Source organism: Neovison vison, chromosome 7 (genome assembly GCF_020171115.1).
Source record: "Neovison vison isolate M4711 chromosome 7, ASM_NN_V1, whole genome shotgun sequence".
NCBI lineage: Eukaryota > Metazoa > Chordata > Mammalia > Carnivora > Mustelidae > Neogale > Neogale vison.
The window spans coordinates 95,847,060-95,861,812 of record NC_058097.1 but is presented as its reverse complement, the minus strand read 5'-3'; the positions used below and the strand labels follow the sequence as shown (position 1 = coordinate 95,861,812).

Here is a 14,753-nt window from a genome sequence, read left to right as displayed (position 1 = left end):
ACGTATTTATTGAAGAAATGTTCATTTATGACAGTCAAATCTGGTATGAGAAACAAGTTATGGGATTATTTAAATTGCTGAAGAAACCACAACTTTCCTTCTAAGTTACATAAAATGGTGCACTCTCAGGGGCGCCTGGGTGGCTCAGTTGGTTAAGCATCTGCCTTAGGCTCAGGTTATGATCCCAGGGTCCTGGGATCGAGTCCCACATCCAGCTCTCTGCTCAGCCGGAAGCCTGTTTCTCCCTCTGCCTGCTGTTACCCCTGCTTGTGCTTTTTCTCTCTGACAAATAAATACATAAAACCTTAAAAAAAAAAAAGGTAACATGCTAAAGTTTAAAAAGAAATGGTGCACTCTCTCCTTGGTTCCTTAAAATGATTTGTCATTTAAAAATTTCATCTTAACCCTTCAATGACAGGGAAAGGGAGGCATATCAGCATTTGTGAATGTGGGTGGGATATATTTCTAGATATATCAACTGTGTTCAGGCAGGTGTCAAAGAGATTTCTGATGTCTGTTCCAGATTTTCCCAACCCTACAGTACTTGTAAGCTGGTGCTATTTAAGTCTGCACAGCCACCAGAAGAACAAATCTTGAAAATCTGTACTTAAGGAAGTCTCCAGGGAATCATCCCAAAGAAAAAAAATTATTTATCTCCCGTCTCTGAAATAATTCCACTTATCCACACACACAAAAATCAAACAGTGCCAAAATGTAAGCCAAGGTATAAAGAAAACACAATTATGTCAAAATTATATCATGAGTAAAAAAATCTGTCCTTGAAACAAATTATAATAAAGTCTCTTTGATTGCTGTTCTTCCTTTCAAGCTAGTTGTAGTTTTTTCCCCTCTTAAATAAAGTCTTTTGCTACCTACAAAAGCAATATATTTGGGAAAGTATAACAAAAAGATAAAAACTCCTGGATTCCTCCCCAGATGTAACCAGTTTTAACATCCCCATAGGAGGATTTTAAATTATTCAAAAAGCCTGTTATATTCATTACTCTTGAGGTTAAAAAAAATAATAATCTGTTCTGTGTTTCCTTTTTATTTTCAGAGAAGCCAAATCTTTTTTTTTCCATGTCATAAACAGTAGCTCTCCTATATTAGCAAATCTTTGTTGTGAAACAGATTTTCCTCTGGGCTATGTTTCTCTGAAGCAAGTTCTCTGCCAGGAACCATGTAACTGAAAGGTCAGCCCCCTCTCCCCCAGATGGGTGTCTCTCCCTGACCAACCCCCTCTCCCAACACAGCATCCAGCAGTGGTCATTAACTCTGCAAATGGAATTTAGTTCCTCAGCGTGAAGCTGGTGAATGACTTCAGAGCTGACTGTTCCAACGGCCAGGTTTTATTTTGATACAGAATAACCTAAGGAAAGGGGAGCTATGCTTTATATAATAATAAGATCCACTTGTATGTGGCTCCTTTCGAACCTTTCTGTTTTTACTGCTATCTGTTGTACAAGGTTAATTGTTTAGGTTTCGTCACAGTGCATTTAGGTACTGATTGGGAACAATAAAAGTCCATTAGGAACAGTAAACTTTATATACGTATTTCTTAGAAATGCATTTCCTTTTTATCTGAAGTTAACTATTAAACGTTATTATCATTCCACAGATTTATCAGCCTGGGTCTGAGCATATTTGCTTAGATTATATTTAAATAGAAGATTCTGGAATATTTGTGTTAGTAGCATGTAACAGCCTCCTCTTCAGATAAGGGAAGCAAAAGGATTTCAAAAATACATGGTTTGCTATGTCTGGAGCGTTTTAACACACACCACAATCATTATTTGCTTTAGTTCCGGGCGTCAGTTTCACACATAGACTTACCTTGGAAAAACTCATTTTCTAGCAGGGATGCATCCCACGGGGGCACGCCACTTCCCTCCCTCATGCTTGTGGGCCTGGGGACAAATGCACTCTCAACTGGCGGATTTTCCAGAGGTGAGCTGTGTATTTTTGCCTGCTAATTTTGAGACAGAAAAATGCAATATTATTTCTGGACCTTCTCTAGCTAGAATACTCACATGTCCCCACAAAAAGCTCCCAAACCTAAAATTCTTAGTCTAAGGAAAGCAAATCTATTTTTCTAACACTTACCTCTCAACTTAGAATGTTTCATTATTTCTGTCATTTGTAAGTGATCACGAACTTTTCTATACTTACACTAATGGTTTTTACTCTGAGTCTTCAAGTAGTATATTGAGTTTCTTTCTGCCAAGTACTCCTACAGACACAGCACCACACAATCTTAGGGAGTTTCCCGGAACACAGCAAAGAAACCGACCTCTCTTGAATTGGGAGTGTTGTCTCCATGGCCCCAAAGGCTGGAATTTTAGATTTCTTAACAGTGTTCCTGCTCTGTCAAGAGCTGGCGAGCTGAAGCTTGCACCGGACCGTAAGATTTGTGAACTTGATGCTTTAGGGGGAAAACAAAAACTATTTCTAGCCACAGAGTTCATTCAGAAGGGTAGACCCTCCCAGACAGACATAAGCAGCTGATACAGTTCTGGATCAAAGGTGCTAAAAAGTATGACCTTATAAATGTTTGTTGCTGTTGTGAAGCACTATTGCTAGCAAGACAGAGCTTAGGGGAATGAGGCAGCATTAATGTTGTCCTGTCTTAACAGCCACCGTTGATCTTGATTTCTCCAAATCTATCACTGCCTTACTCTCAAGCTTTAGTTTGTCCCCGTGACCTCGGGGGATCCTGCACTCCCACGCCTTCACTTTCTATTGCCGAAACTCCATTTGCATTTCCTCTGTCACACCGGTTCTGGGCTCTGTGGCTCTGCTCTAACTCGTTCTGCTCCTGTCCCTGAACAATGCTACCAGCCACTTCCCATTCAGTCTCTGCTGTCCACTCCCTCATCTACCCAGCGCTTGCCGCTTGGCTCCCAGGGCCCCTCCAAGTTTTCTCCTTCCCTTTGATGTTTGAAATGTTACCTTTCATCTCCCCTTGAACGCTTAAGACCAAATCTCTAATGTTTCCCAAGCTCCAACTTTTTTACTTTTCCATCCCAGGTCTGTCCAGTTCTAAATCTCAGGTTCTCCTGATTTCTCTACTCCTTACAATCTAGGATTTTCACTCCTGCCTGTTTTCACTCTCAAGATCTAGGTTACTTATTTCTTGTAGGGGCCCTGCCCACGTTTCACTGACTTAGCGGTTTTCAATTCTATAGGCAAGGAATGGAAGGGAAGACGTGCCGACATTTATGAATAAGAGAGAAACAATCCTGCAATCACTTTTGTGGGTCATTGGATGTAATTAAACACACTAATATGAGAACCAGAGGTCAACAAATACAGAGGCAACATAACTACAGTGAGATACCAACTGTATAAAACCAACTGTAATAAAACTGGAAACAAGGGGCGCCTGGGGGGCCCACCAGTTGAGCGTCTGCCTTCAGCTCAGGTCATGGTCCCAGTGTCCTAGGATCAAGCCCCGCATGAGGCTTCCTGCTTCTCCCTCTCCCGCTTTGCCTGCTTATGTTCCCTCTCTCACTGTCTCTCTCTGTCAAATAAATTTAAAAAAGAAAGAAAGAAAGAAATACTGGAAACTCATGCAGACTAGATGCATCTGATTAAGAGAAGAGCATTGTCATTCAACCATTTTGACACCCGAATGAACTTCAGCTCTTCTCTGTACAGACCAGACCACATCCTTTTTGGCTTCCTGGATCATATGCTTTTATAATGAAAATTTACACTTAAATGAAAAATACTTGGACGGAGGGCTCAGGTGAAGAGATGAAAAGCCGGTAAGGGTTCTTGCCCCCTTGAGACCCTGTCTTTCGTCCCTGTTGGGGCTTCTGCTAAAAGACCAATGCTACTCATCCAACATGTTAAGGACACTTCTCACACACAGAGGTACAGGTTATATGACGAAGAGAAAATACAGAGAGTTTATTTACACTCAGCTTTAATGTGCAAGGACATACTGTTCCGTGACGAAATGGTTAAAAAAGCAACTGCCAGTCAACGGCAGGTACCAGGCATACGATCTCTCCAGAGACCCCTTTCACTTGAGCTCTGTGTGAGCAGTTACTGTGATTATTAATTATAATTATTAGCAGCAGGAGTATCTGCTCATTGAATATTCCAGGCAACATGGGTTTTATATGGTTACCTTATTTCATTATTTTCACCACGCTATGAGGTTGGTATGATGATTACCGCCACTTTGAGACGAACCCCACTTGGGAGAAGGGAATTTGCTCCAGGTCACACTGTGGAGGGAAGGATTCCTTCCCAGTCTCTGAGATTCCAGAGCCCAGGCTGAACCACCTCTCTTCACTGTTCTGTTAGCTTATTAATAACCCAGGTCCCAGCTGGAAGCATCTTTTGAGGCCAAATGTGGTCTGAGATACTGAAGAATGTCCCAGCATCTAGCATGGGGGCAAACTCCCCCAGGGCCCAGACACATATGATCTTCAGTCAAGGCTCTGTTCTGGACTCAGAATCCTCCTCAAAACACATGCTCCGTGCCGTGAAGTTGCCATAAAAAATGACGCCTACGTCCCACTCCTGGCCTCGAGGGTGAGGCTTGAACACCCCCACGCAGCAAAATCCTGTTGAAATGCTCTTCGACCTTCCATTTCAGCCCTTCCTCCCCAGCTCCCTTCCAGGGCCCCGTGCTCCAAGCCCACTGCACCCGGTTCCCGAGAATGGCGCACCCTTCCTCCTAGACGGCCACGTGTGCTCCTGATCTTTGCTCTCTTCTTCCCCTGGAAAATAGCAACGCATCCCTCAGAATCCAGCTTGTGGATCACCATCACTGTGAGTCCTTCTCCCCAAAAAGAATCAGTTAAATAGTGTTTTTGTACCTATTACGGTGCCTGTTATTATACCTGCGATATCCTGTTGAAGTTGCTGACATTCCTCCCACTGGCAATTTACCACCGGACCCCTCTCCTTCCTGCCCGTCCCCACCCCGATCCAGGAAACCAAAGATTTGAAGACAAATAGATCGGGACCCTGCAAGCAGACCCACTTCTAAAATAACTACGAAAGCCTAGTATCTGCCCAGCATCCAGCATGGATTTCCTGAGCCGCACGTCAACACCATCTTGCCACCGTCCCTTTGTCCGCTGCTGAACGTCTCTATCACGTTTTGTCCAGTCCCTTGACGCCAACCAGCTTATCTTTAAACAAAATCACTCACGGATTCCATTTTCAACCTACTTTCAAAATATCCTCTCCCCTACGATACTTAGAACTAGATACTAGTTAAAGAATTAAGTAGGGATTATCATTCCCACTCTGCAGATGGAAAACAGAGTCTGGGTCAGTGCCTTACTTAGGTCATAGGAATAATAAATGGTGGCCTTGGCTGCTCTCACTGATGCGATCTGAACCCCAACCCTGTTCTTTCCATTATGTTGCTTTTTACCTGTATTCTACTCATGCACATGACCTCAATCAGATGTCAGACCCTTTGGACGAAAACCTTGCTTTAAGCGTTCCAGCCCCTCCAAGCCCACCCAGCTATCGACTGACTGATGCTCTATACCGAGGGAGAAAATTACATATATGAGATTTCTAGTAAATATCCTTCTGTAAATCAAGACATACAAGATTTTACAGTATTAGGACTTCAAAAAGCATCTCTGAGACAAGAAAGCATAATGGTCAAAAACACATGAGTTCTCCACTGGTCCAAATCCTAGTTTTGCTCCTTACTGGGGGTATAACTTTGGACAAGGTAAACTCTTTGTTTCTTTATTGGTAAAATGAAGACACAATAGTAATGACAAGAGCAGCAATAAGCAATAAGTGAGTTAATTGCTGGAAATACTTCAGCCTGGTGTCCGGCACTTAGTGAGGTTACTTGTTGGCCGTTCCTATTTTTCCATGGTTTCAGAGCAATTCCCAGAGGACTCCTCCCGAGGCCCCCCGTCGAATGAACTGGAAAAGCGTTCCAAAGAATGAGAAGCCAGAGTGTTGGAACACTGGCTCTTAAGATCTCAGTTCTGGTCTCAAACATGGCACCTAAAATAGGCTGAGCCAAATGAGGCCTGTTACTCGCCCCGGCTCCCTCTACCGCTCCCGTCTGCAAGTCTGACGACACAAACAAACCTTGTCACAGAGTAACCTTAGACCATTTGAGAACTTCCCAGGGTGGCCAGACCTGTAGGGCAGCTGTCAGCGTTGAAGCCTGAGCTTAGTGATGTTATCACACACCCTGGCAAAGTCAACAAATTAATTTTTCAAGGTGTTGCTGGATTTGTTCTCCGTCTGCTCTTCTGCAAAGGTCAAGTCCACCAGTGCACCTGAAGCTGGAAAGCACTCATTCATTCCTTCTTTCCCCTTCCGAGTGTTCCGGTGGTGCCAGGCCCTGCGGTGAGGCAGGAGGAAGACACAGTCCTGGCCTCGGGGAGCTCACACTGGCCCAGCGTCGTAAGTACACTGGAGATGTGTGTCTGGGGGCACAGACCTCGCATGTCACCTCACTTGAGGCCCAGCCACAATCTGTTCAGAGTGCTGGAGGGATCAAGTGGCCGAGGCCGGGTGTTTTCTCTCTACTCTCAGAAATGGTGACTACTTGGACCTGGGCTGCCTCGCTCGAAGGAGGCGGCCACACTCCCTGGGGCAACGTGCGCTGCAGGGAACACTAGCAATTTCTGGAGATGTTTTTGTCTCTCATGGCCGAGTGGAGGAGAACTATTGGCATCTAGTAGGTAGAGGCGAGGGTTGCGGCTGAACAGCCAGTGATACCCAGGACGGCCCCCACAGCGTGGAACTCCTCAGCCCAAAATGGCAGAAGTCCTGAGGTCAGGAGGAATGCTGAGCTACAAATCTCTCACCTTCTCTCTAGCTCCCCAAATGCTGTTTTCTGAAACCCTTTGCTACATGGCAGCTGCTTTCTCTTTGAGCGGAAGGTCGTCTAACAGTGTGGCACCATCTCCTATAAAATGCCCGGTCCCCTTTGTAACCAACTTCCTGCTAGGCTGCCAACCGAGTGATGAGAAGTTCATTACCTCAGATCTTGGCAAGAACCGGTCAGCATCAACGGCCAACCTTCAGCTGTTTGTAGGCCAAGGGGATAAGATTTCCATGAATAAATAATGGAAATCTACATGTCATACAAAACCTTTGTATTCGGCAGTTTCTCTCTGAATTTTTATAAAAGCCATTAGCCAGAGTCAACAATGACTGTCTTGAGTTTCATTTGTTTTCCCAGCTCTCCCTTGCAGAGGGACGCATTTCCGAGCAGTGAAACGGTTAGATCCGAGCAGCACTCAAGAGTGCCAACGAAAGGTCATCTATTAGTCCCCAGACTGGGTTTTCAAATCCTGAGGATTCCTAATTAGCTCTACTGTTTTATAACTTCTAGGCATTTGCTCTTCTTTCTGTGTTCCTCATATGCTTCAGACCCTATAGCTCCCTCCTGGTAGGGGAAGGTGAGCTCCGAGTCCTTCTCCGAGGAAAAGCGAGAGTATGGGAGCATCCTGGAGCAGGGCTGGACGCACGACTCTCCAGCCCGTTGCTCCAAGACAGGAGCCCCTGCCCCTGCAGGCCAGCAGGGCTCAGAAGCAAACAGGGTTTTGGGGTTGACAGAGCTGTAGGCATTACTGACTTCCGGCTGTGGAGTTACAGAAACCCAGATTTTCTATTCTGGATGCTACCATTTACCAGCGACCTTGAACATGACCTTCAGATTCTCTAAACCTCAGTTTCTTCATCTTTAAAATAGGGATAATAATAGCATACTTTGTAGATATCCCCTAGGGATTAAGTGGAATGATCTCTGCCAAGTGCCAGGTGATAGCAGGTTCTCCAAGAGAGTGTGGAGGGTTCTTGGTGCTGGGGTCGTGACTGGGGCTCACACTTAAGGAGACAGCGCTCGGTGTTATTCGGAAGGAAGTGGCAATCCTCTGAAGAGGAAAATGGGGCCTTCTTTTGTTTCTGGAATAAAGAACCTCTGTTTATATGTCCTCCTCACCATCCACTCTACCATGCTTTCTGCAAAAAGAGAGAGACTGGTAGGAGTACTAAGACTCTCCTGCACTCTCAGGTCCTTCCGACCTTCTTTTTCATCTCCAAAACACGAGTCACACAATAAGACACAGGCAGGTGAAGATCAAAAGTTAAGACCACGAAGCAAGACACAGCAAATGTCTAGCTGCTTGACCTCGTAGGCCTGTGAACACAGAGACACTTCAGTCTAAACGGTGGGGTCAGTCCCTCCCGGTGAACTTGTCCCAGCCACATGTATCCCACAGATCACTGGCTTCCACTCTGAACACAGATGACGATCCTGTCAAGAAAAGGTCAAGCCCAGACCCACACTGGCTTGCAAGAGTGCCCGTGGACACCTCCAGCCTCTTCCACTGCCCAGTGCTCGAGGGCTGTACTGTACGGGAGTGACCCGTGGTCCCAAATCAGAGATGCCACAACGGTGTGAGGGGACACACGACATCCTCCCTCCCTCCCGGCAGAGCTAACCGGAGACCTACAACAGTTGGGAAACTTTGAATTCTCTAGGGCAAATCTAAGCTTCTAAAGTAAATTTAAAGCTGAGCCAAGGAAAAGCCTATTTGGGTAGGCAGCCAACCACGGATTGTACTAATGCTGAATTCCTTGGCATAACCTTAACTTTCCAGTTACTCACCGTAAGGACTCGCCTCACAGACGCAGGAGGTCCTGGGTGGTTGTCGCATCTGTGGAAAGAGTGTGAAATAATTTCTTTGAAGAAGTGCCCAACTTTTACCAGGAGGAAAATCAACAACACATCTGCTGTTATAGCTTAATAACCCGAGAATATATTAGAGGTATTTCTAACATCCTGTAGGAAAACATTTCTTGGTTTGTGCACTGTTGGAAAAAACCTCAGAGACCGTTTCTTAGGACTGTTTAGGATCGACGCTTCCCATCTTTATCACTCAGGTAGCCAAGAAGAGATTACATAATGGTGGGTTTGGATGTGAGTGCAGCATCAAGACAGAATAACAAAAAGAGTATTCATGGGTTGCAGGTTTACTGTGCATCAATACACATTATGTCTCCCATCCAAGTACTAACCAGGCCCGACCCTGCTTAGCTTCCGAGATCAGATGAGATCAGGTGCGTTCAGGGTGGTATGGCCATAGACAATACACGTTATGTCGTTTAAAGACATCACTCTTGGGGCACCTGAGTGGCTCAGTGGGTTAAAGCCTCTGCCTTCAGCTCAGCTTATTATCCCAGGGTCCTGGGATCGAGCCCCTAATCAGGCTCTCTGCTCAGCAGGGAGCCTGCTTCCCTTCCTCTCTCTCTGCCTGCCTCTCTGCCTACTTGTGATGTCTCTCTCTGTCAGATCAATAAGTAAAAATCTTTAATTAAAAAAAAGCAAACCCTTCAAAGATGGCTTCTGGTTGTTTAGTTTTATAAAGATGCCTTATTCACTAGGAAACCATCTTGGAGAACAATTACGCTTTTACTGTTTATGCACCTTCTACCAGTTTCAGTAGAAGGTGAAAAATTTACAAGACATGGGTCCCAAATTGAGATAGATTTTGATCTTTTAGATCCATAATCCTATGCCAGGGGGCACTCTGCCTGAATTACAGCTCAAGATTTAATAGACGGTGATGACTCACTGCTCTGTAGGAAATGAGGTCCTCACCGTCCCTAAGAAAACAGAAAACAGAAAAACAGAAAAGGGAATCGAGCATTAAAACAACAAACCAGGACTTTGGGTCAGATCAGCTGAAAGTGGCAAGATATGGTTTTCCTTTATTGGAACTCCTAGCTGCTCCATGGTTCCCCAGAGTTGGGCATAATACCTGGGAAGCCATACAGTTTTAGATGTTGAAGATATCCAGCTATAGCTGATGGTTTAGCTCGAATTTTAAAAACAGAAATGGAAATTAATATCATGGACTATGTTTCACATTACTCTGAAGCACCAGCTCTAAAAGAAAAATATCTAGAACTTGAACACTGAATACTGCTCTTATTTTTATTGTTCTTTTCCCCACAGCCTTACTGAGCCTACAGGCTGGTTTTCTGCCACCACTGTTCTGAGTGTTACGGAGGAAACCAACAGGACTGAGACCAGGGACCCTGTTTCCTGAGAGCTTTTGCAGTAGGAACGATTAGATACATAAAGAGTCAAAATACAAGCAAAGAGGTGATGCAGACAATTAGGAGATGTTGAGTTAAATGCCCTGAACATGCAGAGGCCACGGTGAGCACTTGTTGGGTGTGAGCAGGGAAGGGGACAAGGGGAAGGTGGGAAGGTGGTGGGTGAACTGGTGTGAAAGGCGGGGAGCAGCACAGGCAAAAACCTGGAAATGGGCAAGAGCCAGGGAGCTCGGGAACTGGCAAGAAACTCAATTTTGCCGGAGCCAAGAGAACATGCCAGATTGGGAAGAGTCTTTCCAGAGCCCTGGGGGCTGCAGCCATCACAGTGTGCCCACGCGGCTCCCCAGGTCCCGAAGCTGATTCGGAGCGTGGGCAGCTGGGGTAGGGATCCGTTCCCGGGACTGGCAGGAGGGCAGAGGATGTGACTTAGAGGAGCAGGAACATGAGAGAGCGCCACGGAGTGCCAGGGAGTGCTGTGCCCGTGGGGGATGCGTGTCCCCTGACAGTGTGCCCTTGTGGATTTATGGGCGGAGGACTCAGGTAGCTTGGGGGCCCCGAGTCTCCGCACCCACTCTCGGGCCCTCCTAAAAGTGAATTTCGGTTTCTAATGTGAACGGCTTTTGCTTGCAGAGTGAATGGAAGCAGCAGTGGTGTGAGGGGAGCTCTGCTGGTAGGAGTCCTCTGGACCCGTGATCGCAAGGGACACGAAGCTACCGCATCAGGAGTCCTCTGGACCCATGATCGCAAGGGACACAAAGCTACCGCATCTTCTGCATTTGCTCTCAAGCCCTGCTGAGGCCACATCCTGAAGGTCACTCACTCCACCTACAAAACTTCTATAATTTCTCTCTCAACTCCTCTCCATCTTTCCTACCACCAACAGGATCTGCCTAAAATGCACGTGCAGTCCCATCGGCCCCCTGCTTACCGTCTTACAAGGTATTACCCAAAATCTTAATTGATGCAAGGCTCTTCTTTTGTCTGATGAGCCTCCCGGACCCACCCCCCACACCCTTCACGCTGTATCCCCCAACACTCCGCTCATCTCTAGGTACCTGTAAGCTTGACTTACCGAATTTATTCCACTTCCATAAAATACTCTCTCATCTCTCCAGCTTTGCAGAAGCCATTCAGAAATTCTCACCTAGTACACGGGAGTGTAGCTCAAGAATATTCTTTTAAAATACCAGAGGGCACCTGTGTGGCTCAGTGGGGTAAAGCCTCTGCCTTCAGCCCAAGTCATGATCTAAGGGTCCTGGGATCGAGCCCCGCATCAGGCTCTCTGCTCAGTGGGGAGCCTGCTTCCCCCCCCTCTCTGCCTGCCTCTCTGCCTGCTTGTGATCTCTCTATCAAGTAAATAAATAAAATATATATTTTTAAACCAACCAGAATCCCAGGTGACTTTCTTCACGCAGTGATGCGGCATGCTCTGAGCATGGGCCACTGAGGAGCTCCATCTGGATGACCACGGACCATGCAGACCCTCCGTGTCCCAAATGGACTCCGTGTCCTTCTTCCACGTCTACTCTTCCCTATCCAGTCAACGGTCTTGTAGATTCACAACCAGAAACCACCCATACCTCTCCATCCCCCCCCAAGTATACCCCAGTTACAGCATGTACCATCTGCTGCCCTCCTGTTGGCCCTAGTCCCCTGCCTGTCCCTCTCCCTTCAAGTTTTGTTCCAATCCGCTCCCTACTCTATAGCCAGAGCAATCAGTGTAAAGTGAATCATGCTACGTCTGGGTGTAACATTTTATGATTCAACTCTACCCTGCACCTGCAAGGCTCTGTACAACCTAGTCCCCATACACTCTGCATTTGTACATCCCTCTGCCACAGGCACTTGGCACAGCTCTGAGGATCTGCACAGAATGTATCTGAAACCTCTTTCTACCACGTGTGTGCCTGGGCAACGCTCCTCTTCTTGAAAAACCATGACTGACGTCATCTTCCCTGGAAGACCTCTCGGGCTCCAGACGTAATGCACCAGCCACTCCTCAAACGTCGCGCTCCCGGAGCATGAGGAACTTCCCCAGCGGAGCACCAGCCTCCTACGCTCCTCTCTTTCCGTTCCGTCATCCCCGCCGGACTGAAGCCCGAGATAGCAAGGGCTGGTGCTTCCCTCCACGGCACCACGCACCGTGTTGGTGGAGCACCCTTCTTGAATAAATAAGCAAATGTGTTCCTTTTCATCCTCATCACATCCGCCACGATGATCTTTCGTCACCAGCACCTGCTGAGTTTCCTAAGTCGGGGGAAAGAGTTCACCTCCATTCCCCCGGCTTCTTCACCCATCACATCCCGTCAGCAGGTTCTCCCGATGCTACATTCTAAGTCGTGCGCGAATCTGCCCACAGTTTGCCCTCCTCCCTGCCTGCTACCTCGTCCATTATCTCAGCAGCCCCTTACCTGGTCTCTCTGACTCCGGTTTTGCCCCCTCAAGTCTGTTCCTTGTGCTGTAGCCAGATCAATGTCCCAGCCTCGGCCCTACGGGCATTTCTTTGGGGGTGGTGGTCGTGGGGTACTCAGCAACATCGCTGACCCCCTACCCACCAAATGCCTAGAGTTCCCACCCTTCATTGTGAAAACCAGAAATATCTTTTGGGGGACAAAATTGTCCCTGGTCGAGAAGCACCACGCTAAAATAATGTTCGTAAAATGAAGATCTGATCATGTCATTCTTCTGCTTACAAACTAACAAGGAGGGCCACCTGGGTGGCTCAGTCAGCTGAGCGTCCGACTCTTGATTTCAGCTCAGGTCTTGATCTCAGGGTTGTGAGTTCAAGCCCTGCACTGGGTTCCACACTGGGCACGAAGACTACTTTAAAAAAGAAAAAAGATAAAACTAGCAATGGATAAAATAGACATGTGTACCTGCACACATGCACTGAATACACCAAAATATTTTAGTGTTTGTCCAGGGCAGTGGGTTGTGGGTGACTTTACCCAATATATCGGATATAAATATACGTAAGTATACATACACACACACATATATAAGAGAAACACACATAAAATATATACATATATAAAACATATACATATATATAAAATATATAGAAAGTAAGGAAAAATGGTATTAAAGTAAAAGTGATTATGGTCTTCCCATTGTCTACGGGATCAAATCCAAGCTTCTTAGTGCTGCATGTCCTTAGCGCCGCTGGTCCCTGTGTTATGGCCTCTGCCAGCCTCTCCCATTCCACCTCTTACTGGTCTCACCTTATACTGGGTCACTGAACCTCGGTGACCTAGATGTGTTCTTGCTTTTTCCAGTCTCCACACCTTGGCTGTGTCAGTTTTTCTGCCTAGTGGAACCTCCCAACTCTTAATGACTGGGCTCAGTCCTCTGTGTCCTTTGGCAACGGACTCTCCTCCTCCAGGAAGTCTTCCGGTCCTCCACTCTGAGTTCAGTGCTTCGCCCGTGTGTTCCCATGTTAAGAGTACCAGCACCCTCCCTCGCACTCACCAGAGGACACCACAATCACCAGTGGACTCGCAGTTACTCAGGCCACAGCGAGGCCGGATGGTACCCCCTATGAATTCCGCAGGGTGCCCCTTCCTCGAGATACTGTCATTTGCCAGGAAACTGCCATAAGAAATACCTGAACCCATAATATTCTGCTACGTCCTAGAGTTCGTGGGGCACCTGTTCCCAACCACATGCAGTGCTCTGCTCCTCCCCCCATCATGATCTCTGGGTCTTGGGATTCAGACCCAAGTTGGGCTCTGCGCTCAGCTCAGCGAGCCTGCTTGGAATTCTTTCCCCTTCTGCTCTTCCCCTGCTCTTTCTCTCTCTCTCCAACAAATAAATAAATGAAATATTGAATAAAAAATAATGGCATAATTTGGGAAGTGCATAGAAAGGAGGAGGAGGAGAAACTCGTCCTTATGTGAAACAGAAATGGCAAACTTTTTGCCTTTTTGTTAATTCATTCAGTCACCGTGTTCCCACAGCTTTTTACCCACTTCTTATAGGAAACCAAAGCTTCAGTATATCATATATTTTGACTGACTGGGCCTTTCTAAAGTAAATATCTGATGAAATGACCAAATCCCTTTTCTTCCAGGGAGTGTTCTCCACGATCTAGTGTCATTTTTTGGTTAAGCCACAGCTTAAAAGATGAAAAGATATTTCTATGATACTTGAGTCTTTCAGGGTTGAGCAGGAGGCTGTATTTTGCCTGGAGGGGTGGGTTCTCTCCCTGTGATTTGCAAAAAGATCCTCTCAACTGCGTGGCTCTGACTTGTTCTGCGGAGCACAGAGTGTGACAAAGTGGAACCGAGATGGCTTCGGCAAGTAGGAACCTGACAGCTACCGGCACACAATGACTCTGCTTTCCTGGGGTTGGCCCGTGCAGCTGGCTGCTTCCTGGTGCAGCTCCAGGCGAGGAGGAGATCCTGAATCACGTATTTGGAAGGTGGACTTTGTATTTCAAGTCAGAACTGCCAAAGAAAGGTAGGCTCTACTTAAGAGTCAAGTGTCCCTGGAAATGCACAACACACAATGTATATTCCTGCCACAGTAAACACTCCCTAACACCACCCCTGGCCACACACACACATTCAGGATTTATATCCGAATATTTAGGTCACACACATATTTAAGAATCAAAAGGACAGGGGCAGCTGGGTTAAGTGTCTGCCTTTGGCTCAGGTCATGATCCTGGGATCCTGGGA

The 14,753-nt window shown here is 46.5% G+C and overlaps 1 protein-coding gene and 1 pseudogene across 5 annotated transcripts in view; both read right to left on the bottom strand.

Moving 5' to 3' along the window:
* The window catches only part of EXPH5 (exophilin 5), a 68,058-nt gene that overhangs the window by 9,063 nt on the left and 44,242 nt on the right, over positions 1-14,753 (bottom strand). For 3 of the 5 annotated variants that reach the window (XM_044257695.1, XM_044257697.1, XM_044257698.1), the window contains 2 exons: positions 8,621-8,669; positions 1,834-1,969 (listed from right to left, as the gene is read on the bottom strand). In XM_044257695.1, the coding sequence (XP_044113630.1) occupies positions 1,834-1,969; positions 8,621-8,669 (185 nt within the window). The remainder of the gene's footprint in view (positions 1-1,833; positions 1,970-8,620; positions 8,670-14,753) is intronic. The other 2 variants (XM_044257696.1, XM_044257699.1) reach the window with 1 other exon arrangement.
* On the bottom strand, positions 8,983-9,100 carry LOC122914678 (annotated as a pseudogene).